General features: G+C 38.3%; 1 protein-coding gene across 4 annotated transcripts in view; it reads right to left on the reverse strand.

Annotated features, from left to right (window-relative positions):
* Positions 1–25,283, reverse strand: part of UBE3D (ubiquitin protein ligase E3D) — a 244,646-nt gene that overhangs the window by 131,767 nt on the left and 87,596 nt on the right. For all 4 annotated transcript variants that reach the window (XM_040474046.1, XM_040474045.1, XM_040474049.1 and 1 more), the window contains exon 9: positions 21,273–21,411. In XM_040474046.1, coding sequence (XP_040329980.1) covers positions 21,273–21,411 — 139 coding nt within the window. The remainder of the gene's footprint in view (positions 1–21,272; positions 21,412–25,283) is intronic.

Here is a 25,283-nt window from a genome sequence, read left to right on the forward strand (position 1 = left end):
TTTCCCTTTTTTTCCCTTAGGGACTCTGAAAACAAATTTTTAAGTGATCCTTTCTTTACTTATCTTTCATTCCCATTTCTCTTAGACCTGAAGGGTTGCAGAATAAGACACTCCAAAATAGGCTACTTTAACATAAAGATTATTTTGTGTTAAAGTACTTGGAAAACAGCAATCACACACACAAGAAAAACACATTGACTTCCTTCTTTTTCTTAAAAGCAGGATATGAAATTCCCATATGCAAATTGTCCTTCCTAAACCAGAAGGAAAATAGCATTCCAAGGACCATAAATTGAGACAAAAAGTTTTTATACAAACAGACTTTGTTAAAATAATTCTTACCTTCCTTTTGCCTCCTCACATAGCTTGCCTTTCCCCAATTGCTTCTCTGTGCAACCTACTAATTATATAAAATCTTTGATTCACAGTTTCTTTCCAAGTTAATGGGTTTTGCCATTTCTTTGGTCCTTCACTCCTATGAGGGCTTCTGTGTCACGCAAAACTTACATAAATTTGTACGCCTTTCTCCTGTTAATCTGTCTTATGTCAGTTTCTCAGAGCCTGCCAAAAAAAAAACCTAAGAGAGCAGAGGTAAAAATCTGCCTCCCTTTCAGACCCTTATTTCTTTCTTCCTTTATGTCATTTTCATTTTCCTGGTTATTTTCCTATCTTCAAACCCTTTATTAAATTTTCATTAGTGTCTATTTTCAATTGGGCAATTTAAAACTTATTCTTCATTCCTGAGACCATCTTCTCTTCTTTACATTTCCTGAGTTCAATCAACTCCTTTTCTATTTATCCTGGTTCTTGTCCATTTTGCATTTCTGACTCAGAGTGGTTTTTCATATCTCAAATGCTTGATGTCCTTAATTCTGTCTAGAGTGTGAACTTAAACACTTTTCTTTTGCTTCATGGTCATTTTGCAGGGAAGGTCTTTCCTGAATTGATGGTTAAGACCATGATTTTCATGAAGATCATGAGTTTCATGATTTTTTGCAAAATTTCTCTATTTTTTTTTCATTTTTATGATATTGGAGTATTTTTTTTTAATCCCTATTTTTGAAAAAGTCTGGGATTTTTCCGTCAGCCTAGCAAAGCCCAGGTACTTGAGTGGGTTTTTTCTGTCAGTGTGTTTCTTTTGGTGGTGAGAAAGGACTTGTCAGACCTCTGATTATGTGATTTTCTTTGTCTTACAGAACCCTAAATCCCCCCTACCTTCAACCCGATTTTCTTCTTTTCTCCATCTAATTGCTAAAAAGCCCTTTCTTTTTCTTTGCCTTTTTTCCTCTCCTCCAGAGGAAAGACTGCCCCAGTAAGTAATGCTTACCCTTTTAAATTGTGCTTGTGCCTTGTGGGGTGCCTGGATGGCTCTGCTGCTTAGGATTCTCTCTCTCCCCCTCTCTCTGTCCCTCCCCCCCTTCCCCTTTCTCTGCTGGAGACCGCAAACACGCTCTCTTGCTCTCTCAAAATAAATAACAGTAAAAAATAAAATAAAATAAATCATGCTTGCCCCCTATCCACTGTGTCTGTCTTTTCAAATGTTATACCTTGTCCTATATGTCACCTGGCCCTTTCAATCACATATACTTTAAAATCTCTTCCCTATAATCCAAGCTCTGATCTGCTTACACATTTTTCCAGCATTTATTTTAGGCTGGATTTAACTTTTCTAGTGGCCATTCAAAATCACCCTTAGGGGGGCGCCTGGGTGGCGCAGTCGGTAAAGCGTCCGACTTCAGCCAGGTCACGATCTCGCGGTCCGTGAGTTCGAGCCCCGCGTCGGGCTCTGGGCTGATGGCTCAGAGCCTGGAGCCTGTTTCCGATTCTGTGTCTCCCTCTCTCTCTGCCCCTCCCCCCGTTCATGCTCTGTCTCTCTCTGTCCCAAAAATAAATAAACGTTGAAAAAAAAAATTAAAAAAAAAAACAAAATCACCCTTAGGCACCTTTGCTAGCCTCTCTCTTCTGTCTTCTTTGCAGTTTTTCTTGTTCTGCTTTTGCTCACAAAAACCCTTATGACAGAGTGGAGGTGGGAAGAAAGTATAAGGAATTAGACTTGTTGATGTTTTTTTCTATTTACTCACAGTTAGTTTGCACTTTGGCCTTGTCTCTCTCCAAGTATATGTGCAGAACTTTTATAATTGGGAAATTGTTTTATATTGTTTTCAGTTTTTGAGCCTGATTATTATATAGCTACCGCCATTTTGTGCTATCTGGAAATGCATATGGAACGTTTTTTTGACTATCCAGAGGAAGAACAAAGAGTGAGATACAAGTTTTTCAATTTTAAAAATATCCTGTTTAAGGAGAAAAGCAGGGGTCCAGCCGACTTTTGCCAAGAATGTGGCAACAGAAGAAGAAAATGTTTAGTTCTGTGTATCCAGAGTCAAACTCAGACTGTGATTTCTCTTACTGATTCTCAACATCGTTTTTAGAGGGTTTTTTTTGGGGGGGGGGGCGGGGTGCACAGGACAGGGAAGGATGATACAAAGTGGTTTATAAAACTGATAAAAAGCATCATCTCCACAGTGAGACTCTCCAAGCCTTTGATGTTATGAAATGAAAGTAATAATCAACTGAAAGACATAATGTAATAAACCCTCTGTTTATATCCAGAACAAGTTTAGTTTAAATGGATTTTTAAAAGCACCTAAACACTATACAGCAAGGTACACTCGAGACACCATTATCGGGTTGAAAAGAAACAATAGAGTCAAGAAAAACTGAAAATGCAGTGAATGGTTGAGCTAGCTCTACTGTCATTAAACACAATTTCCTTTCTATTTCACACAACTCTAAAAGTAAAAACAAAGCCACAATCCATTTGCTTCTAGAAACTACTCTGCAATTTGTGCCCTGAACTGCTGACATTTAGCAGACAACTAAAAATCTGGGGATGTATAATTCTATTATGACCTAATGTATTTCCTTTTCTCATCATGCCACCTACCCATCCTCAACAAATTTGACTTCAAAGATAGAGAGCAGTGGTAAAATGTGATACCACTTACATTAATTATAAAAATGGCCACACCTTGCCTTTATTATTTACAAAGTCCTTCCAGACAGTAAGGGTAGGTATTATTCCCCTTCTACAGGTATGAAAACTAAGGTTACGTCCTAGAAAGCCAAAGATGACACTAAAATTCTAAAACACATGAGAAATTGAACCCTAAATCATACAGCTACAAAATTAACAACTAGAAGTAAGCAGCTGCACACAAAATTAAAAAAAACAGAGCAAATGAAAAAAGACTTAAAAGCATGCTGATTTCAAATTCTCATAAAGGTGTTTTTTTTTTTTAAATGTTTATTTTTCAGAGACAGAGCGTGAGTGAGGGAGGGGCAGAGAGAGAGGGAGACACAGAATCCAAAGCAGGCTCCAGGCTCTGAGTTGTTAGCACAGAGCCCGACGCGGGGCTTGAACCCACAAACCATGAGCCCATGGCCCATGGGCCCATGAGCCCATGACCTGAGCTGAAGTCAGACACTGAACCAACTGAGCCACCCACGTGTCCCCCCTTTTTTTCTCAGAAAGGTTTTTGAAACTTTGTATCTCGGAAATAAAAAATATATATCCATTGGAAAAAACCTCAATAATGGGGATAAACACCAGAATGGGTTAAATGGAAAACTTAGTACTGAGGGCTTTATCTTGAATTCAGGTATATATATGAAAGAACATTTAAGGGGCAAAGGAGAAAAGCTTAAAAGATTCTAATATATGTCTCATAGGAGGTAAGTAGAAGGAAATGGGAGGGGAGGGATAATGGAGATTTACTACATAATAGTTAACAACGTTCCAGAACCAATTAAAGAGAGGAGTCCTCAGATAAAGTGGTCTCAGAGTATTAAGTAGAAAAAATTGTTTTAAATCCATACCTGGACATCACTATACAACTACAGTACACCAAGCACAAAGATAAAATCTTACAGACCGGTAGAGAAAAAAGGATGGGTTATCTTCAGAGTAATACCAAATAATCTTACAACAGCTGTCTTATCAACAGAAATAGATGGCAGAAAGCAGTAAGTGATAGATCTTCACTGAAAAGGAGTACAGAATTCTATACCTAGCTTAGTCATCATTCAAGACTGTGAACAAAATAGAGACATTTTAGACCTAGACTAAGAGAGTGTGCTATTCATAGACTTAGTGAAAGGAATACTAAAGGATATGGGATGCAGGAGAAAAACAAAAAGCATGCCAACTGTTATGCAGGTATGTAATGAATATTAAAATATTTAAAATTAGTAATTTATTTGTTTTTAAGTGAAACACATAAAAACAGTAGAGAATAAATGGGGAAGATGTGGGGTCAGGGGAAAATGTGCTAAATAGAGAGTTAAGGAACTTGATGGGGAAAACACAGAGTAGAAGGATCTTGAGCTCACCTCATCCCATGGATGCACTGAGGTAAGTACATCTATTATAACTAACTCTGCAAACAAAGACTGGCAGAAAAGACTTGCCACAGCTAGTCACAGAGAGAAGGCCACAGAGAAAAGGGTATCAGGGGCAGAGACACAGTTGGGAACCAATCCCCCGGATGACTACCCAAAATCTGAAGGGATATCACAAGCATGAGAAGTGGGGATCAGACCCCACATTGGGCACTCCTGCCTTGGGGATCTGCACCAAGAAGATAAGTCCCCATAATATCTGGCTTTGAAAACTAGTGGGACTTAACTCCAGAAGGTGGCATGAAATCCAGTCCCCACCCTTAAAAAGCCCATGCTAAATAACTCGGCCTGTGACACAGCACAGAAGCAGCAGTCTGAAAAGTACCTGGGGTATAGGTGAATGAGATTTATTGACTAATCTTACAGCTGTGCAGGAGGGGCAGGGATCTGTAGGAGATTTCTTCAGGAACAAAAGTGCTGGGAGGAGCCATTTTCTTGCACTCCCCCAGCCTACATAGCCAGATGTTTGCAGAAGCCAGTTCTAACTCTCCATCTACCATGCTAGCACCAAATGCCCCGCCTGGCATTCCTCAGCAGATCCACCTCCAAAGTGACTCCTGCAGCAGGGGAGATAACCTCACACACCATCATGCCCACAGTTCCAGCAGCTGGGCCTTCGAGCTGGCTGTGCAAGGAGTAAGTCCTGCCTTCTGTATACCTGCCACTGTGGCAGAGAGGTTAATTGCAGATAGCCAGGATGAGTACTGGACCCACCCACCAACAAGCCCTTGCTGTTGCAGCCACACTTCTCAGCAGCGCAGGGAATAAACCATGCCTAGTGTGCCCACAACAGATGTATTAGTTCATTGCAGCCGGCTGGGCTGAAGGCAACTGCAGCTATGCTACAACAGGTGGGCATACACACCCCACAAAGGGAAGCATTAGAGCATTTGGTTCTGATGACCAGCAGGGACTGTGCTACAGGACCTCCTCTACACAAGGCCACTACTTTCAAAATCAGGAGATGTAACTTACTTACCTAGACCACAGAAACAAATGCAGAGAGTGAGACAAAATAAGGAGACAGAGGAATATATTCCAGTGAAAGAGTAAGACAAAAATCACAGAAAACGAGCTAAGTGAAATGGAGATAAACAATATGCCTGATAAAGAGTTCAAAGTAGTGATCATAAAGATACCAGAATTAAGAAAAGAATGGATGAACTCAGTAAGAACAACAAAGAGATAAAAGAATATATATATGTAAAAAAGGAACAGAGCTGAAGAATACAATACCTGAAGTGGAAAATACTCTAGCACAAATCAACAGCAGATTACAGGATGAAGAAAAATGGATCAATGACCCAGAAGACAGGGTAATGGAAAGCAACCAAGCTGCACAGTAAAAAGAAAAAATAATAATAAAAATTAAGGAGAGGTTAGGGGAACTCTGTGATGTCATCAAGTATAATAAAATTCACAATATAAAGAAGAAGGAAGAAAGTAATAAAGATCAGAATGGAAATACATAAAGTAGAGATGAAAAAAAAATAATAGAAAAGACTGATTAAACCAAAAGCTGGTTCTTTGAAAAGATAAACAAAATTGATTAACCTTTATCAGACTCATCAAGAAAAAATGAGACAAGTCAAATAAATAAAATCAGAAATCAAGGGGTAAAAATAACAATTGAAACCACAAAAATACAAAGAATTACAAGAGAATATAGTGAAAAATTATATGCCAAAAAACTGGACAACCTAGAAAATTTGTATAAACCTAGAAACATACAATCTTTCAAAACTGAATCAAGAAAAAATAGAAAATGTGGACATACTAATTACTAACAAAATTGAATTGGTAATCAAAAAACTCGCACCAAACAGAGGTCTAAGACAGATACGTTATAGGTAAATTCTACCAAAAATCTGAATAAGAATTAATAGCTATTCTCAATTTATTCCAAAAAATACAAGAGGGAGGAAATTTTCCAAATTCATTCTACAAAGCGAGCATTACCCTGATACCAAAACCAGACAAACACATTGCAGAAAAAGAAAACTACAGGCCAACATCCCTGATGAATATACATTCAAAAACCCTCAACAAAATATTAGCAAACCAAATTCAACATATATTAAAAGGATCATTCGCCCAACCAAGTGGGATTTATTCCAGGGATGCAAGCATTGTTCAATATTCATAAATCAATCAACATGATACATCACATTAACAAGAGAAAAAACAAAAATCTTATGATTACCTTAACAGATGCAGAAGAGCATCTGACAAAATATAATGTCCATTTGTGATAAAAACTCTCAACAAAGTAGGTTTAAAGGGAATATACTTCAACATAATAAAGGCCATATATGAAAACCCCACAGGTAACATCATACCCAATGCCTCTAAGATCAGGAAGAAGACAAAGATATCTACTCTTACCACTTTTATTTAACATAGTACTGGAAGTCACAGTCACAGCAATCAGACCATATCGGTAAGGAAGAAGTAAAACTTTTACCATTTGTAGAAGATATGATACTATACATAGAAAACCCTAAAGACTCCCACCAAAAAACTAGTAGAACTGATAAGTGAGTTCAGTAAGGTCACAGGATACAAAATCAAAGTACAGAAATCCATTAAATTTCTATACACTAATAATGAAGCAGCAGAGAAAAAATTAAGAAAACAATAAAGCATTTGCAGTTGCACCAAAGAGATTAAAATACTCAGGAATAAATTTTACAAAGAAGGTGAAAGATCCAATCTTTGAAAGCTGTAAGGCAATATGAAAAAAAAAACTGAAAATGGCACAAATGGAAAGATATTCCATGCTCATGGACTAAAAGAATTAATATTGTTAAAATGTCCACACTACAATCTAAAGCTTCAAACCAATCTAAAGATTCAATGCAACCCCTATCAAAATACCCATAGCATTTTTCACAGAACTAAAATAAATAATCCTAAAATTTGTATAGAACCACAAAAGACTGCAAATAGTCAAAGCTATCTTGAGAAAGAACAAAGCTGAAGGTGTCACAACCCCAGATTTCAAGATATGCTACAAAGCTATAGTAATCAAAACAGTATGGTACTGGCACCAAAATAGACTCATGGATCAGTGAACCGGGATAGAAAGCCCAGATATAAACCCATGTGTAAATCGTCAATTAATCTATGGCAAAGGCAAAAGCATACAATGAAGAAAAGACAGGCTTTTCAATAAATGGGGTTGGAAAAACTGGACAGCTACATGCAAAAGAATGAAACTGGCCTACTTTCGTACATTTAAAACATAAACTCAAAATTTATTAAGACCTAAATGTGGGGCGCCTGGGTGGCTCGGTCGGTTAAGCTTCCGACTTCGGCTCAGGTCATGATCTCACGGTCCGTGAGTTCGAGCCCCGCGTTGGGCTCTGTGCTGACAGCTCAGAGCCTGGAGCCTGTTTCAGATTCTGTGTCTCCCTCTCTCTCTGCCCCTCCCCTGTTCATGCTCTGTCTCTCTCTGTCTCAAAAATAAATAAACATTAAAAAAAAAAAGAGCTAAATGTGAGACCCGAAGCCATAAAACTCCTAAAAGAACACATAGGTAAGGTGTTCTTACCACATAGGTGGTAATCTCTTGGCAGTGGATAAGTCTCTCCAGGCAAGAGAAACAAAAGCAAAAATAAACTACTGGGACTACATCAAAATCAAAAGCTTTTGCACAGCAAACAAAATTATCAACAAAACTGAAATGCAATCTACTGAATGGGAGAAGGTATTTGCAAACATATATCCAATAAAGAGTTAATATCCATAATATATAAAGAACTTAAAGAACTCAAAAACCCAAATTATCCATTTAAAAAATGTGCAGAGGACCTGAATAGATATTTTTCTGAAGACATACAGAGTCCAATAGACACATGCTCAACATCACTAATCATCAAAAAAATGGAAATCAAAACCATAGAGAGACATTACTTCACACCAGTCAGAACAGTTAATATCAAAAAGACAAGAAATAAAAAGAATTGGCAAGGATGTAGAGAAAAGGGAACCCTTGTGCGCTGCTGGTGGGAATGTAAATTGGTGCAACCCCTGTGAAAAACAGTATGGAGGTTCTTCAAAAAATTAAAAATAGAAATACCATATGATCCAATAATTCCAATACTAGGTATTTACTGAAAGAATACATTTATTTGAAAAGATATATGTACCCCTATATTTATTTTTTTTTAATTTTTTTTTCAGCGTTTATTTTTATTTTTGGGACAGAGAGAGACAGAGCATGAACGGGGGAGGGGCAGAGAGAGAGGGAGACACAGAATCGGAAACAGGCTCCAGGCTCTGAGCCATCAGCCCAGAGCCTGACGGGGGGCTCGAATTCACGGACCGCGAGATCGTGACCTGGCTGAAGTCGGACGCTTAACCGACTGCGCCACCCAGGCACCCCTGTACCCCTATATTTACTGTCATATTACAATAGCCAAGTTATGAAAGCAACCCAAGTGACCAATAGATGAGTGGATAAAGGAGATGTGGTATACATGTACAATGGAATATTACTCAGCCAGAAAAAATGAGATCTATTTGCGACAACATGGATGGAATAGAGGGGACTATGTTAAGCAAAATAAGTCAGACAAAATACTGCCTGATTTCACCTGTATGTGGAATCCCAAAAACAAAACAAACAAAAATGGATTTTTAAAAGTCAGAGAACAAACTCGTGGTTGCCAGAGGGCAGATGGTTGTGGGGAGGAATGAGTGAAATAGGTGAAGGTGATTAAGAGGGACAAACTTCCAGTTACAAAACAAATGTTATAGGGATAAAAAGTACAGCATAAGGAACATAGTCAATAACAGTATAACACTGTATGGTGCCTACACTTAATCATAATGAGTGCTGAGTAATGTACAGAATTGCTGAATCACTACACTGTATACCTGAAACCAATATAACATTGTATGTCACCTATACTTCAATAATAAAAACATAGATAAAATACTGATAAAGTTCTTGCCTGTTTGAAAAACGTAAAGATACTGATTGTTTTTGCTAGAAAACTTTCTACTCTATGTATTTAAAAATTTTAAGAGCACTCATTAAAAAAAAAAAAACAAACCCTTCATGCTACTGCTTCTAAGACAGCAGAGAATTTTTTTCAAAAGGATGAAAAAAATCAAGAAAACAGAGATTAAAAAATAAGAAAAAAGGAAGAAAAGTGTAACTACCAAAAACAACACCCCTCTCATCACACTCACCTATACAAAGATGGTATACATAATTCCAACTATATTAGAAATCACAATCATGTAAGCAGATTTAACACACCTATTTAAAATACCAAGCACCATGTCTTCTGTTTGTAATGCTCTGATTTTTGCTAAAAACATTAGTATATTAGCAAGACCTGCTGAAAAGCAGCTGACAGTCCAAATGGACAATGTCTCAAATGTTTATTGCCTTTACACATGACATCCAAACTGAAGTTAAAAGATAAGGAAATAATAATTTAAGATCAGAAGCAAGAGAGTCAAAGACATTGGAAGTATGGACAAAGGTAGTTGTTTATAAAGAACTACACACAAGGGTGCCGGGTGGCTCAGTTGGTTAAGCATCTGACTCTTGATTTCAGCTCAGGTCATGATGTCATGGCTCATGGGATTAAATCCAATAGGATTCTTTCTACCCCTCTCTCTCCACCCCTCCACGGCTTGTGCATGTGTGCACTCTCTCTCTGTCTCAAAATAAATAAATAAACATTAAAAAAACCTACATATGTACAACTCTAAAAAGACAAGAAAAGGCACCAGTACCTAAACAATACTCAGCTAATTCTTTACTCTGGTTTAGTCTATGTTCTTTTATTATAGCTTCAGACAATGCACTAGACAGCCTTCTGTATACAACAGATTAATCCAACTGACCTCAATTGTTGAAAGCTAACAGATATTAACTGCATGAAGCCCAGGTTGAAGGTACAGACATCCCTTCCCTGCCATCCCAACATAATCCTTCCTTTGCAACCATCATTCCCAACTTCTAAGCTAGTAAGAAGCAAACATGCTGATCTTTATCTTTAAGGGGAAGCCAGCCTTAAATTGGATGTCAGTCTTTCCTCTTCAGGTGAACTTAATTCAGAAGCTTTCACACTACTGTGAGTCCTTCAACTACTGAAACTTAGAATCAGTGGATTTTTGAGCTGGAAGAATGAGAAACCTGAGATCTAGGCATGTAGGTGATTCATACCCCATCACACTGGTGCAGGTAGAGCAGCTGAGCAAAATGCAAACCCATCTCTTGCCTCCATGCCAGGGCTTTTCCCTACCATATCACTTAGCAGGTCTAGAAGAGCAAGGATGGGGGGGCACCTGGGTGGCTCAGTAGGTTAAGCGTCTGACTTTGGCTCAGGTCATGATCTCATGGTTCGTGGGTTCAAGCCCCACACTGGGCTCTGTGATGACAGCTCAGAGCCTGGAGCCTGCTTTGGATTCTGTGTCTCCCTCTCTCTCTGACCCTCCCCCACTCATGCTCTGTCTCTCTCTCTCAAAAATAAATAAACATTAACAAAAATTAAAAAATAGAAGAGCAAGGATGGAAAGGACAATAAAATAACTTCATTTTGTTTCTCACCATTCTTTTGGCCTAGTGCCCTAACACCTTTCCTGTTCTAAATCGTTTCACTTTGGTTAAGCTATTCGTCGTTTCTAGGAGGGCTCACGAGAGGTTCTCAATGGAGACTTAGAGCAGTTCCACCTTGCAATCCATCATTCCCTTAAAGGTTGGCATCATTCCCAGGCTGCTGTTTCCCCCTCCAGCCAGCAAAGCTCCTGTGAACAACACAGTAGCTTCCTCTATGGGATAAGCATGTTCAGTCATTTCCATCTTGATGCTACTTTATTTCTAAAAGCAGACATATATCTTTAGCCTCCTTTCCAAGGAAGGAAGACCCACCACCAGGAAGCCACTTGACTGAACACAGTCGTGCTAAATGTGTGAGAAAGAGCCAGGTCCTCTTGTTACTATAGCTCCAGGCAAGAGGAAAGGCCCACATTTTCGAAAAGTTTCTTGGAATAAGCAATCATTTATAATTTACTTATTTACAAATAAATGCAAATGTAAAACCACTGGAAAATTCCCAAGTCACAAATGTTTCAATGTGGACCAGGATCCAGAGTTGGAAACGAGAGGCAAACTTGAAAGTACTAGAAGCCTGGGGGAGAGTAGAGAAGGAAAAGGAAAGCAGAGAAGTCAAGCTTGGGCTGTCCAGAGACTATCCCAACTTTCTTCCTCTTCCTTTTCTCTAACGGTCCATCTGCCAGGGTCTTCTCATGAAGGAGTGATCTGGGTCTCTCAGGCTGGAAGAGCCGAGGGCCACACAGCTCTCTACTCCCATCATTCCTGACCCTTCTTTGTAGCTACTAGGATTCCATTCTCTTGGAGAGAAAAAGATAAAAACACATAATGTGGCTTCATCTATACTTTTTTTCAGTTACACACTTTCAAGATGTTCAGGAGAAATAAGAACCTAGTCCCTTTAAGGAACAAAGTTATACTATTCAGCCTTGGTGGATAAATTATGAATAGCTGGGAGCAGACAAAATGATTCTGTGTGCACGTACTTTAAAGGAACTTTATAATCTAACCCAATCCCCTCAATGTACAGATAAAGAAACTGGGACCCGTACGTGTTACCTAACTAGACCAGGTTCGCAAGTCCAGCTGGTGGCAGATCTAAGACTACGCTACACCTTGAGTGTCCTACCAGACTAGATTTGCCTTGAGAAGGAGAGAGGAGTCAAGAGGTTACACATCCCCGAAGGAAGGAAGAAACTCAGAGGCTGTGAGATACTGGGATGTTAGGTGTGCATAACTGAGTGGCAGCAAGATGACATGGAGAGGTAACTAACACCTGGATTTTACAAAGCACCTGACTGTAAAAGGGAGGGGTCATGGTAGAAGAAAAGAAGTAAAAGAAAAAATATAAACACCATGACAATGCTTCAGGTTACTTCAAAAGTCAGGGATTGTGTTAAGTGCAGGTGAATAATGAAAAGTGATGAGGAAAATAATTAACCTGAGTTCATGAACCAGGTGTTCATCATAATTAAAAGGTTTTTCCCTTTATGTTTATTGGGAGTATATTCTGTTATCATACAAGTGTTTCATACCTTGGTCCTGGAACAGCTTTATTAGAAACACTTTGGCTTTTTGTTACAATGCAGATTCCTGGGCTCTCCTCCAGAGTTACTGACCAGAGACCTGAATTTCAAACAAGCTTCCCATGGATCCTGACATGTAAGAATCAATACAGCCATAATCCCATCATTGCAGAATTAGACCCTGTTTGTCTTCCAGTCTTCCCCACTAGGATTTCAGAGTTAGAGGTGCAGAGAGAGTGAGTGCCCTCAAATCACAAAGGTTGCTGAGAGCCTACCAGGCTGTGCCATCAGGCCTTCTCTCCCCACCATGTCTAGAAGGACAGATGGGCTGAAATGGACTAGGATGTAGTTGGTTTAATTATAAGATTCTATCTTTTTAGGCTCAAAGTGCAAATATGTATCATTTTCTAATGAAAACCACATTTTCTGCCATGAGTATGCACTTCCTTTAGAGTCGGGGCAGGGGGTGGGGAAGTTAATATATTAAGCAAACAAAACAAGAGACATAATTATTATTTTTTATTTCTTTTTAATGTTTATTTTTGAGAGAGAGAGAGAGAGAGGGAGAGAGACAGAGCATGAGTGGGGGAGGGGCAGAGAGCGAGGGAGACACAGAATCCAATGTAGGCTCATGAACTCATGAACCATGAGATCATGACCTGAGCCAAAGTCAGACGCTTAACCAACTGAGCCGCCCAGGCACCCCAAGAGACATAATTATTGACTTTCTGGGCTATACCCCATTCCTGCTTCTCTCAATAAGGACAAAGCCAGCCCAGTCAAGCTCCCCTACCAAGTAGCAGCTCCTCAGAGTACAGGCCAGTGCCATGCACAGCCTGGGAACTATCCTTCTCTGTCTACAACCCTAACTCCTAGGTAGGGATAGAAATTCCTGAGAAGAGGGATATGTGGCGGGGAACATGCGTGGGGTGAGTGGCTTCTAGCTCGCTCTCTGCCTGGCCGCATCCTCCAAGCTCTCTCTAGAGTAGGGCAGAATGACAGTCGGATGTGAAAGGAGGCAGAGGAAGGGAGAATCCACACTAGAGAACCATATTAAACTAAGGATACCTACTCATTTTCCCAAACCAAGAACGCCCTGCAGGGCAAAAAGGGATGAAGAAGGCAACATCCTTTTCACACCCAAATTGCTGAAGCCAATGCTCAGAAATCTGTATAGAGGAGAGACTGAAAATGGAGCAGTAATCACTACTTCTGAGACTGGATTCCCTACATATAATGAGTAGCACTCAACTCCTGATTATCTCTGCCCACCAAGGACAAAGGAATTAGCAGGAAAAAACAAAAGGCTGACACTTCTCAGGAGCTGAGTGTGCCAACACTACTCTCTTAATTCTCTGGAATGCACACAAGGATTACCATGAGAGCTGAGCACAAATTCTGGCAAGTGTCTGCCCATCTTGATGCAGGTCTATCTGCCTCCTGTTACATCTGCAGCAACCCTTGGACATCTGCCGTGGCTCACAGCCTCCCACCTTATCCATGCTCACCTAATAACAGGACCTTTATACAAAAGTCCCCCAAGCTCCTTTAACAGTCTCCAGGAAGACTGTCTTCATGCCAGAAGATTAAGCAAAGGAAAGAGAATACTACCAGAATCTCATTCTCCATTCCAATGAGGCCAGTTTTATACTAAAATATATTTGTACTTGTGTATGTATGTGCGCACATGCGTTCTCAAAGCATACATAAAAAACACTAACAAGAATTACTCTACAATGCCAATATTGGTTATTCCTAGTGATTTTAATTTTCCTTATACTTTTCTGTTTTTTATCATGAAAGTGGTAATTTTTATCATGAAAGTGATGATCTTTTAATAATCATTTTGTAAAATGTTACTTTAAAAGGCAGAGATGAACATGGCATATAATAGACACATAAGGCCACCTATGTTGTGTGCTGCCTAAAAGGAGATGAAAAAAAGAAACTTCACTTTCTCTTCTCTGTAGCCCTTTGTTGCTAATCATCTGTAAAGTTTTCAGGCCTTTGCCTAACGATTTCTTAGATCCCCTATAGATTACATACTACTGTACCATAAGCACTTTTTACCTGAGATGCCAACAAATGGCCAAATGATTAAACCAAATTTTCACATGTTATTTTCCTTTCTTCTTCTTCTCATGACAGAGATATTAGCAGGTGGTGGGAAAGTGGCTGGATGGGAGAATTATTTGTATAATTATTAATTTTTGAACAATTGAGAAGTTGAATATATGGTTTTTATATCATGGAAATGATGAAATTCAACTATCAGTGGATTTCTTAAAAATCAAGTAACATAAATGAGAATTTCCTGCTCTAAACAGTATAGAGGGCCCTTATTCAAGATGCTTCATCTAGTTTACCCTTCCCCAGTGAATACTGTATGATTTCAAATCCTTCTAGAGCTGAGAAAATATCCCTGACCAACCCTAACTATCAGATGGTAATACATAAGGCTTATAAAGCTTTTCTGTTTCTTCCTCTCTACATATTTTCACTATGTAATTCAACCACACAACATACACATAAAACCCTAATCTGATGAGGCTCAACTTTTTTGCCAGGACCCATAATGCTTGAGAATGTTACACTGCTCCCACATTGGAAGGCTGTGGTTCTCTAAAGGATTATATTAATATTAATATTAATAATAATAATAATAATAAAAAGGATAATGTCTGTGAAAACATTTACAGTAACTGTAGAACACAGCTATCAACCTGTGGGAAACAAAAAAGCTTTAATTTGGGTGCTCTATGCCCTTAGAAATGCCATCTGCACAGCTGGGAAGGCCTGGAGTAGCTGATGGAGCTGGAGTTAATGAGGTAAGGTATGGGAAAGAACAAAAAAGGTTTCCTCAGCTCAGGGCTCAAGGCAGTGGATCACTCCTTATCTCTCAGCTGAGTATAAGTTTCCAAGGAAGACTCATCTTGAGAATTCTCAGTGGGAGGCAGTCAAGCCAGAAGTTAAGGGAGAGAGATAGTTTAGCCAGATGGCTCAGTCTATTAATGGAGCCCTCCGCCATGTTACTACTTAGTTACTCCATGTCTCTAAAGGTGGAAATGGAAGCATGTGTAAGCTGGGAAAACAATGCTCAGCTGGGGGCCTTTGGGGCCTCTGGCCTGATTAAGTATACAACAAGACCACCAAAGTCAGATCTGGTTTCTGATACAATGTTTGGATTTTATTCTCATTGCAAGAGGAAGGTCACAGAAGAATTTCATTCCCAGCTTAAAATTCTTCTAAGTCCATTCTTCTTCTTAGGGCACAACAACTATCGTATGCGCTTAGCAATCCATCAGTGATTCTCAACCAAATCCTGCATTCTGTTTGCTTATAATCACACTATGGATATTAAGATACGCTGGTAACACAGAAGTTAAAATTATAACAAAACCACCAAACGATATCCCTATTGGCTACACTGTAATTTAAGAAGTTAGAATTTCATATATGTAAATAGCTCTAATTAATAAGATAAACCTTTCCTTTTGGGATTTGGCAGTGATAACAGCTCAAGCAGGAGTGCCATTTGAATCCTTGGAAAACCTAAAATAACATTTTTACAAAAAAAGTAGCAGTGCTCACAGTTAACTAACTTGGCCTAGAAGGTAAGAGAATTGGAAATGTAAAGATGGTATCTTAACAAGTGTCATTCTACTATTTTATAGCTCTTGCCAGTACAGCACTTTAAAAGATGTGTGTTACAGTGAATTTCCAACTGAAAGAGTAAATCCCAAATATGGGCAAAATTAGCAGCCCTGTTCCTTGCCATTGTAATAAATGATTAAGTAGGTGTTACAAAGATGAAAAAGCAGAGCATCTCTTTCTAATCCTGACAGACATCCTCCCCTTCTTCACTGATCCTTTATCTTGCAGTGAAGACCTGCATGAGGAAGTCGATTCCTGGTATGTTCCTGATAAGAATGCATATTTCCAGGGGTAGCAGCAGGGACTACATCGCTTTAGCAGACATTGTTCATGAACTTGTGCCAAGTTTCTCTGAACCTTGGAAACTGGGAAAGTGTCTGTGTTCCTGATTAATAATATTCAGCAAACAGACTGAAAGCAGAGGAAGTATAATCACTAGTAGAGACGGATATTCAGTAACAGAGCTCCTGTGGTTAAGCTGCTATGAGGAGGCACTCACGCCATGAGAGCAAGCATGGCTTTCATGCCCATGTGTCTACCTGAGCCTGAGTTAAGATCCCTGAAGAGATTAAGACCTCCTCTGTTCTCATGGAGAATACAGATTGGGCCTCCTCTCAATTTTCCCATAGCCAGTTTAAATTATTCTTTTACCTTCAGTCTCTTTACGGCTTGAGTTAAGGCTAATTTGTAATAAAATTATCCCCAATTTCTATCACACATGGATGATTGTTCTCTCTCCCCCAAAGGCTGTAAAACCCTCAAAGTTAGAAGTCATCTCTCTTGATCCCCACTCACCCATCATATAAACATTTCAAACAGTACATGAGAAAGTGAAATAAATAGTAACTGTCTTCTAACCTCGCTTCCCAAAGATAACCACTATTCAGTTTCTTGTATCTCCCTCCATAAATGTTTGTGGGCAAACACAAACTTTTATGTTACTCAATGTTCGATCCAATGAGCAAAACTTAAAAGAAATACTATAAACTAAAGTGCCTCCATCTATAAATCACACACATTCCACATCCCAGGACTTCAGCAAGTTCTGCATTTAGGTGCAGGCGGAGTTACTGGGGCACAAGCCTGGTGAGTCCAGCTCTGTCCCTAACATGGTAGGATTTCCCTGGCCAACTCACTCCATCTTTCTGAATCTCAGTTCCCTCTCCTACAGAAGAAGATGTTCTCAAAGGTCAGTTCAGGGCTGAGGCTGAATCAAGTACTGATTAATAAAACAGGTACACCAAGGCCAAAATATGAATTGGTATTGAAGAAAATCAAACATAACAGATTACAAGGAGAATATGGTTGTGAATTAGAATGGAGCAGTTATTTAAAAAATACTTTTAATTGAGGTTTAATTGACATGTAACATTATATTAGTTTCAGGTGTAAAACATGATTTCGTATTTATATACATTGCAAAATGATCATCACAGTAAGTCTAGTTAACATCCATCACCATCCCAGTTACAAAAAATTTTTTTTCTTGTGATGAGAACTTTTAAGATCTAATCTGTTAGCATCTTTCAAATATGCAATATAGTATTATTAACTATAGTCACTACACTGTATACTACATCCCCAGGACTTACCTATTTTATACCTGGAACTTTGTACCTTTTGATCACCTCCACCCAGTCTGCCCTCTCTGTACCCATGAGCTTGGTTATCTTTGGTTTGGGTTTTGTCTTTTAGAATCCACATACAAATGAAAACATATGGTATTTGTCTATCTCTGTCTCACTTAGCATAATCCCCTCTAGGTCCATCCGTGTTGTCACAAACAATAGAGTTGTATTCTTTTTTAATGGTTGAATTGCATGTATACCCCACAACTTCTTTATCCATTCATCCACAGATGGACCCTTAGTTTGCTTCCATATCTTGGCTATTGTAAATAATGCTGCAATGAACATGGGGATGCATATATCTTTTTGAGTTAATGTTTTCATTGTCTTTGGATCAACACCCCGTAGTGGAATTGCTGGATCATATGGTAGTTCTGTTTTTAAATTTTCGGCCAACAGGTTTCCGTTTTCCACAGTGGCTACACCAATATACAATTCCACCAACAGTGCATAACGGTTCCCTTTTCTCCACCTCCTTGCCAACACTTGGTTCTTTCTTATATTTTTGATGATAGCCATCCTAACAGGTGTGAGATGATAGCTCATTGTAGTTTCAATTTGCATTTCTTTGAAGACTTTTGAAGTTACTTTTTTATTTTAATTTTAATTTATTTTTATTTTTTTAATATGAAATTTATTGAAGACTTTTGATGCTGAGCATCTTTTCATGTACCTGTTGGCCATCTGTATGACTTCTGTGGAAACATGTCTGTTCAGACTTTTTGCCCATTTCTTAATTAGAGTGGGTTTTTTTGCTACTGAGTTGTATGAATTATTTATATATTTTGGATATTAACCAGATCTATGATTTGCAAATATTTTCTCCCATTTAGTTAGGTTACCTTTTCATTTTGTTGATGGTTTCCTTTACAGTGCAGAAGCATTTCAGTTTAATGTAGATCCCCTTGTTTATTTTTGCTTTTGGTGTCAGATGAAAAAATCATCACTGGGGTGCCTGGGTGGCTCAGTCAGTTGGGCATCTGACTCCTGATTTCAGATCAGGTCATGATCTCATGGTTGTGAGACTGAGTCCTGTGTCCATGCTGGGTGTTGAACCTGGTTAAGATTCTCTCTATCCCTCTCCCTCTGCCCCTCCTCTGCTCACATTCACTCTCTCTCAAAAAAAAAAAAAAAAAAAAAAAGACAAACCATCCATCACAAAGACCAATGTCAAGGAACTTACTGCCTATGTTTTCTTCTAGGAGTTTTATGGTTTCAGGCCTTACATTCAAGTGTTTAATCCATTTTGAGTTAAGTTTTGAGATGGTCCAGTTTCATTCTTTTGCTATGGCTGTCCAGTTCTCCCAACATTCACTCAAGAGACTGTCCCCATATTACATTTCATTCATTGAAGAGACTTTCCCATTGTATATTTTTGGCTTCTCTGTCATAAATTAATTGATCATATATACATGGGTTATTGCTGGACTCTCTCTCCTGTTCCACTGATCTATGTGTCTGTTTTGATTACTATAACTTTATAATATAGTTTAAAATCAGAAGTATAATACTTCTAGCTTTGTTCTTATTTGTCAAGATTACTTTGGCTATTCAGGGTCTTTTGTGGTTCCACATAAATTTAAGAATTCTTTGTCTAGTTCTGTGAAAAATGTCGTTGGAATTTTGACAGGGGTTGAATTGCATGTGTAGGTTGCACTGGGTGGTATGGATATTTTAACAATATCAATTCTTCCCAATCATGAGCACAAAATATCTGCTCACTTATTTCTTTTTCAATTACTTTCATTAATGTCTTATAGCCTTCAGTGTATAGGTCCTTTACCTTGACTAAATTTATTCCTAGGTATTTTATTCTTTTTGATGCAACTGGAAATGGGATTGTTTTCTTAATTTCTCTGATAGTTTGTTATCAGTATATAGATACACAACAGATTTTTGTATAGTGATTTTGTATCCTGCAACTAATTCTTCCAGTTTTTGGTAGACTCTTTAGGATTTTCTCTATGTGCTACATCTTCTGCAAATAGTTTTACTTCTTTCCCTTTCTAATTTGGATCCTTCTTATTTCTTTCTCTTGCCTAACTGCTTTGGCTAGGACTTCCAATTCTATGTTGAACATAGTGGGTGGGCAGGGAGGGGACAGTGAGCATTGCTATCTTATTTCTGATCTTATCATTGAGTATAATGTTAGCTGTGTGCTTGTCATATTATGGCCTTTATTATCTTGAGATATGTTCCCTCTATACACACTTTATTGAGAGTTTTTATCATAAATGGATGTTGAATTTTGTCAAATGCTTTTTCTAAATCTATTGAATGATCATATAATTTTTATCCTTCATTTTGTTAATGTGGTGTATTAACAGTGATTTGCAGATGCTGAACCATCCTTGCAACCCTGGAATAAATGCCATCTGGTCATGGTGTATAATCCTTTTAATATATGTTGAATTTGGTTTGCTAATATTTTGTTGAGGACTTCTGAATCTATGTTCATCAGGATTATTGACCGATAATTTTCTTTTCTAGTGGTACTCTTGTCTGGTTTTAGTATCAGGGGGATGCTGGCCTTGTAAAATGAGTTTGGAAGCATTCCCTTGGAGCAATTTTTACAAACAATTTCCTGAGGTATACTTCATAGGAAAATCCACATCTTGTTTTACCACAGAGGTATATCAAGCAATATACACTGATCCTGAAGTTATCTTAGGATACAGCCACAATACTTCAGAGGTAGAGCCAACCCATGTTTACTCATTTCTCAGCAATGCATGTGGCCGTCTCACAAGCCTCAGAGAGCTTATGAGTATTTTTCCATTGTCAAGAGTCATAGATAAGTTCAATGTTACATTCAGTAGCTACGGGATCATAAACTTAAGCAAATAGTTAACATCTTAACTCTCATTTGCCACCTCATTGACAATTAGCTGCCTACTAGGAAGGAGGTCTTCCTGTTGATCAGACCACATATGCTGTTCTGTCCTGTTTGTCTTACTGTGACCATGTCCTGATAAAAATCCAGAGGAGGGTCAAAGTGATGAGGGAAGAACCTGGCAGAGAGGGAAAAGGTGCCAGAAGTGGGTAGAACACCATCAGCTCAACTTAAACATCTATTTGGCAATTTGGTTGCAAGCTAAGAGTAGCAAAGCTACTCATAATGGTTGAAAACCTTTGTTCTAGGGCAAAGCTAGGAAAAGGAAAACGCATTCACAGTGTCTTTGTCAGATGTTTGCCATTTTTCTCAGAGGCAGGAGAGGTGGAGGTTAAGAGAACAAACTGTGGGGTTAGACAGATATGGGTTCTGCCACTACCGGACAATTACCTAATCAGTTCTGAGCTTATTGTGCTTATTATTATCATCTGGAACTCTGGGTTCTGCGAGCTATCTCCTATGAAACACAAGATCCTCAAAAAACAATTCACAAGTGAAACTGAAAAATCATACCAGGGTAAAGGAGCTGTTCCTACCTGAAAGGAATTCATATAGCGAAGCGATGGAGGTAGCGTGGCGTTGTTCCTGGATAATATCAGCAGCAGCTCTAAGCAGGTTGCAGAGGGCAGGGTTAGAGTGTGGATGCTGATGTCACTTTCCCATGCACTGGAAAGCCTGAAACACATTGATACGTATAATTTCACAATTCCATCTGGTCATAATTATTTCAAAAACCTGATGGAAAGAAGACGACTTTCAAACGTGGAAGAAGATGCAATGCACAAAAAAACAGAAATAAAATGGCTATAGTAAATATTCACAAAGTAAATGTCCAAGACATTTTTATAGTGTTTTTGATACAAAACAGATGGGTTAGGCAATTTTTTCGAGTCAACATTTCATACTCAAAGAGTACAAATAAGACATGAAATGCAGTCTTATTTGTAAGGGACCTATTTGGGGTGGGGAATGGATAATAGCTAACATATCGAATGCTTCCTATATTCTGTGCCCTCTTCTCCATGTAACATCTTGTTCAACCCTCCGATACCTACGAAATAGAACTGTTGCTATCCTCCTTCTACAGATGTGCAAATTGTTTCTGAGCTGGATATGCCCTATGAAGTTTCTAGTTAGCTGATTTTCAAACCTTTAAAAAGTGATGTAATACTTTTATCAAAAAATCTTGTAAAAGCTCCATTTACGATATAAATAAAAGCAAAGCTGCTCTGTTGGAGGGGGTAAGGTTGGCAGGAGGCTCCCTTCATCTTCCAAAGTAGCCCATGAAACATCTCTGCTACATCCTGTTGAACCTACTAGAAAATTCTTTCATTCAAGAAATGAGGAAAGTGAAGGCTAGAAAAGTAACGAGATTTCTCTGGGATGAGATACATGTTTAGAAGATGATATGGCTATGTCTAGAATCCTGATTTCCTGGCTTCCCATATAGTACTTAAAATGGAAAATCAGATAATCATTATGGGAAAACAATGTAATAAGAACAGGATGTGTCTTATGCTGTCAAATCTTTTATTTACTTGAGTATTTCCTGTCTGCGCCCCTATCAACATGTCTCTTAACACTGTCCTAATTTTTTATTTTTTATTTTTTTAAATTTTTTTTTCAACGTTTTTATTTTTATTTTTGGGACAGAGAGAGAGACAGAGCATGAACGGGGGAGGGGCAGAGAGAGAGAAGGAGACACAGAATCGGAAACAGGCTCCAGGCTCCGAGCCATCAGCCCAGAGCCCGACACGGGGCTCGAACTCACGGACCGCGAGATCGTGACCTGGCTGAAGTCGGACGCTTAACCGACTGCGCCACCCAGGCGCCCCTGTCCTAATTTTTTAAAAAGAAATATATATGTGTGTGTATATGTATGTATGTGTATATATATACATATATATGTGTATATATATGTGTGTGTATACACACACACACACACATATATATATATATTCTATTTATATAAACTTCTTTCTATAAAGCTACCTTTAACCCAGTCAGGGGTGAATTCTAGAATGTCGAAGAGCATCAGTGGTTGAGGGCATAATGGATTTTAACATTTATATGATGAGTCATAGCAGACAGTTTAGCTGTGTCATCAATCAGGTTACCTGTGCTAATACATTTCTGATGTGGGTTGGGAAATTAACTCTCTAAAGCATTTGCCTACTAGTCAGACTGGAATAGGACACTGCCCACTTTCCCTCAAAATAGTCCCTTTTCAGCAAGGCCACATATGATTGTCTTCTCTGTGTTTTAAAAACACTTCTCCATTATTTTATATTGATTGGTTATGTTATTCTTTCTCCTTTCATTAATTATACAACATTTTCAACATTTCTCTGGCGTGGAAACAAAAATCTTGCTGTCTTTGGTAAAAGCCAAATGTAGGACCAGTGCAGTGGCTCTAAACTCATTCTCTCTACCACCTTTCTTATGCCCTCCACAAACCATTTCCGTTCTCTGAACTGCATACACTAACCACACCATGCTCATGCAGTTTTCTGGGCCTGGAAGGCTGCAGGCTACCTGGTGAACTTCTGTTCATCCTGCAAAACCCACTTAAGTATCATTTCCTTAGAGACATCCTCTTGCTTCCTCTACAAGAACTACATGCCTAATACCATTATTTGTATCCTACTACCATACCACCACCCTAACCTGTATTCTCATTTGGGCTGTGTCTGCATCTCTGATTCATTCTAGATCAGTCATAAGCAAGAATAACCTGTGGATTCCTCTAACTTTTGTTACCCAGTATGGAAGATTAGATTAGTTGTTTTTCCTCAGACACTCACAGGTATTAACCTTTTATTGGCTGTAATAAAATACACCTCACTTACATCTGTATGTTCAATAATTTAATTTATTTTCCAAGTGTTATTCTTATAAAAGGAAACCAACTAATGTCATGATGTTGATGTGATTTCTGGTGCAGAGAAAGGAATGCTTAACTTCCGCTCAAAGGTGTCAACATGCTGCTATGTGGCCATGGTGTAGTTGATGAAAAATGGCACTCAAATAGAAATTAAAATACACTAGCACTGCCTTGTCACTGACCAGTGAGTGATCTGGGACACGTACTCCTGGACAAGTCCAGTTTCCTCATGAGATCCTGGAGTTCACACACAACCTATACTATGTATCAAACCACCAAAATTTACACAAAAGGACATTCATCACATTAATGATATCTACAGTTACACAAAAAAAGATACAGTTATAAACGTTAATTATTCATGTCTCTATGTAATTACAAATATTTGCATGGCATGTGAATCCAACATTGGCATTTTTAATCTAATCCTTTAAGTATTCTGTGATTTAACAATTTTTCTCCTTATTAAAGCTCATGAAGGTACAAAGTATTATCTGGATCACATGATAAGTGATGGAAAAGATCAAGCATGATCCTCTCCAACTAAATTGCATTCTCTTTTATACCTAGAAGTACTAGGTATTTCTGAACAAATTCTATCAAAAAAACAAATTGAAAAGCCCAAGGGTAAATGATGGAGCAAATTTTAGCTTTCTTAGAATACCTCATTTCTTAATAATTAGAACCACCTTATTTTTGAAAATTAGATAACACAGCTGGACCTAGGATGGCTCAAATTCCTAAAATTTATCCTTTTGTTTATCCTAAACATTTATCCATTTATGGTTCCTTTTCCCACAGCATATATTCATTAGCCCCAGGATTCACCCTTTTATTGTTAAGATTTATAAATGTTCTCTATAATCTTAACTACATATTAATCACACAAAACAACCATATATGTGGACAAAGACAGAAAGTAATACATGAAAAAATGATTACAGTTGTTTTGGAAAGTTAGAACTATGGGTAACTTTCCCCCAAAACTTCAGCTAATGTTTTTATATTGTTTTTCGTTTGGTTTGTTTTTGATTTAGGAAGAAAGAAATAAAGAGAGCAGGAAGGAAAGATGGAGAAATGGTCTCGGCATACTTAAAATTCAGTTTATCTTAAAACAATCATTAAACTCGTTATGAAAATTAAAGGCACGTATTAATTAGGCCAAAAGTGATACTTGATACTATCTACCAAAGGCTCAAATATCAGTAGAAAGTTCTGTTAACGATATAAACATTTTAAGAAACACAAGATTATAATAATCCAGAATTTGGATTATTTCCTGCAAAAACACCTGGACTATTAGACCTAAATCAGTAAACTTCCACTATAAAACCAACAAAAAAGATAATTCAAAGAGAACAACAAACTTTGGTGATTTTTAAAGTGGTGACAGAGGAGAAGCTTTCCTAAGATACCAGAGCTGTCAACCAGGCGACCCGAGTCGAAGAGACCAAAATGCAGGCAGAGGACACACCATCCTTATTTCTCAATCTTTGCCTTGACAAAATTCCCTAGAGAAGCAACGATGGCCTATCTATTTTTAAAGAGGCAATGGAAAGGGGGGGAAAAGTCACTCTCCATCACTTCTAACAAAAATAGTGAAATTGAGAATGAATCAAACACCAATCAATACCAAGAAAAGAACTTGGGAGAACAGAAAGGT

The sequence above is a fragment of the Herpailurus yagouaroundi genome, unplaced genomic scaffold (assembly GCF_014898765.1).
Source record: "Herpailurus yagouaroundi ecotype Mexico unplaced genomic scaffold, PumYag 139, whole genome shotgun sequence".
NCBI classification, from domain to species: Eukaryota; Metazoa; Chordata; class Mammalia; order Carnivora; family Felidae; genus Herpailurus; species Herpailurus yagouaroundi.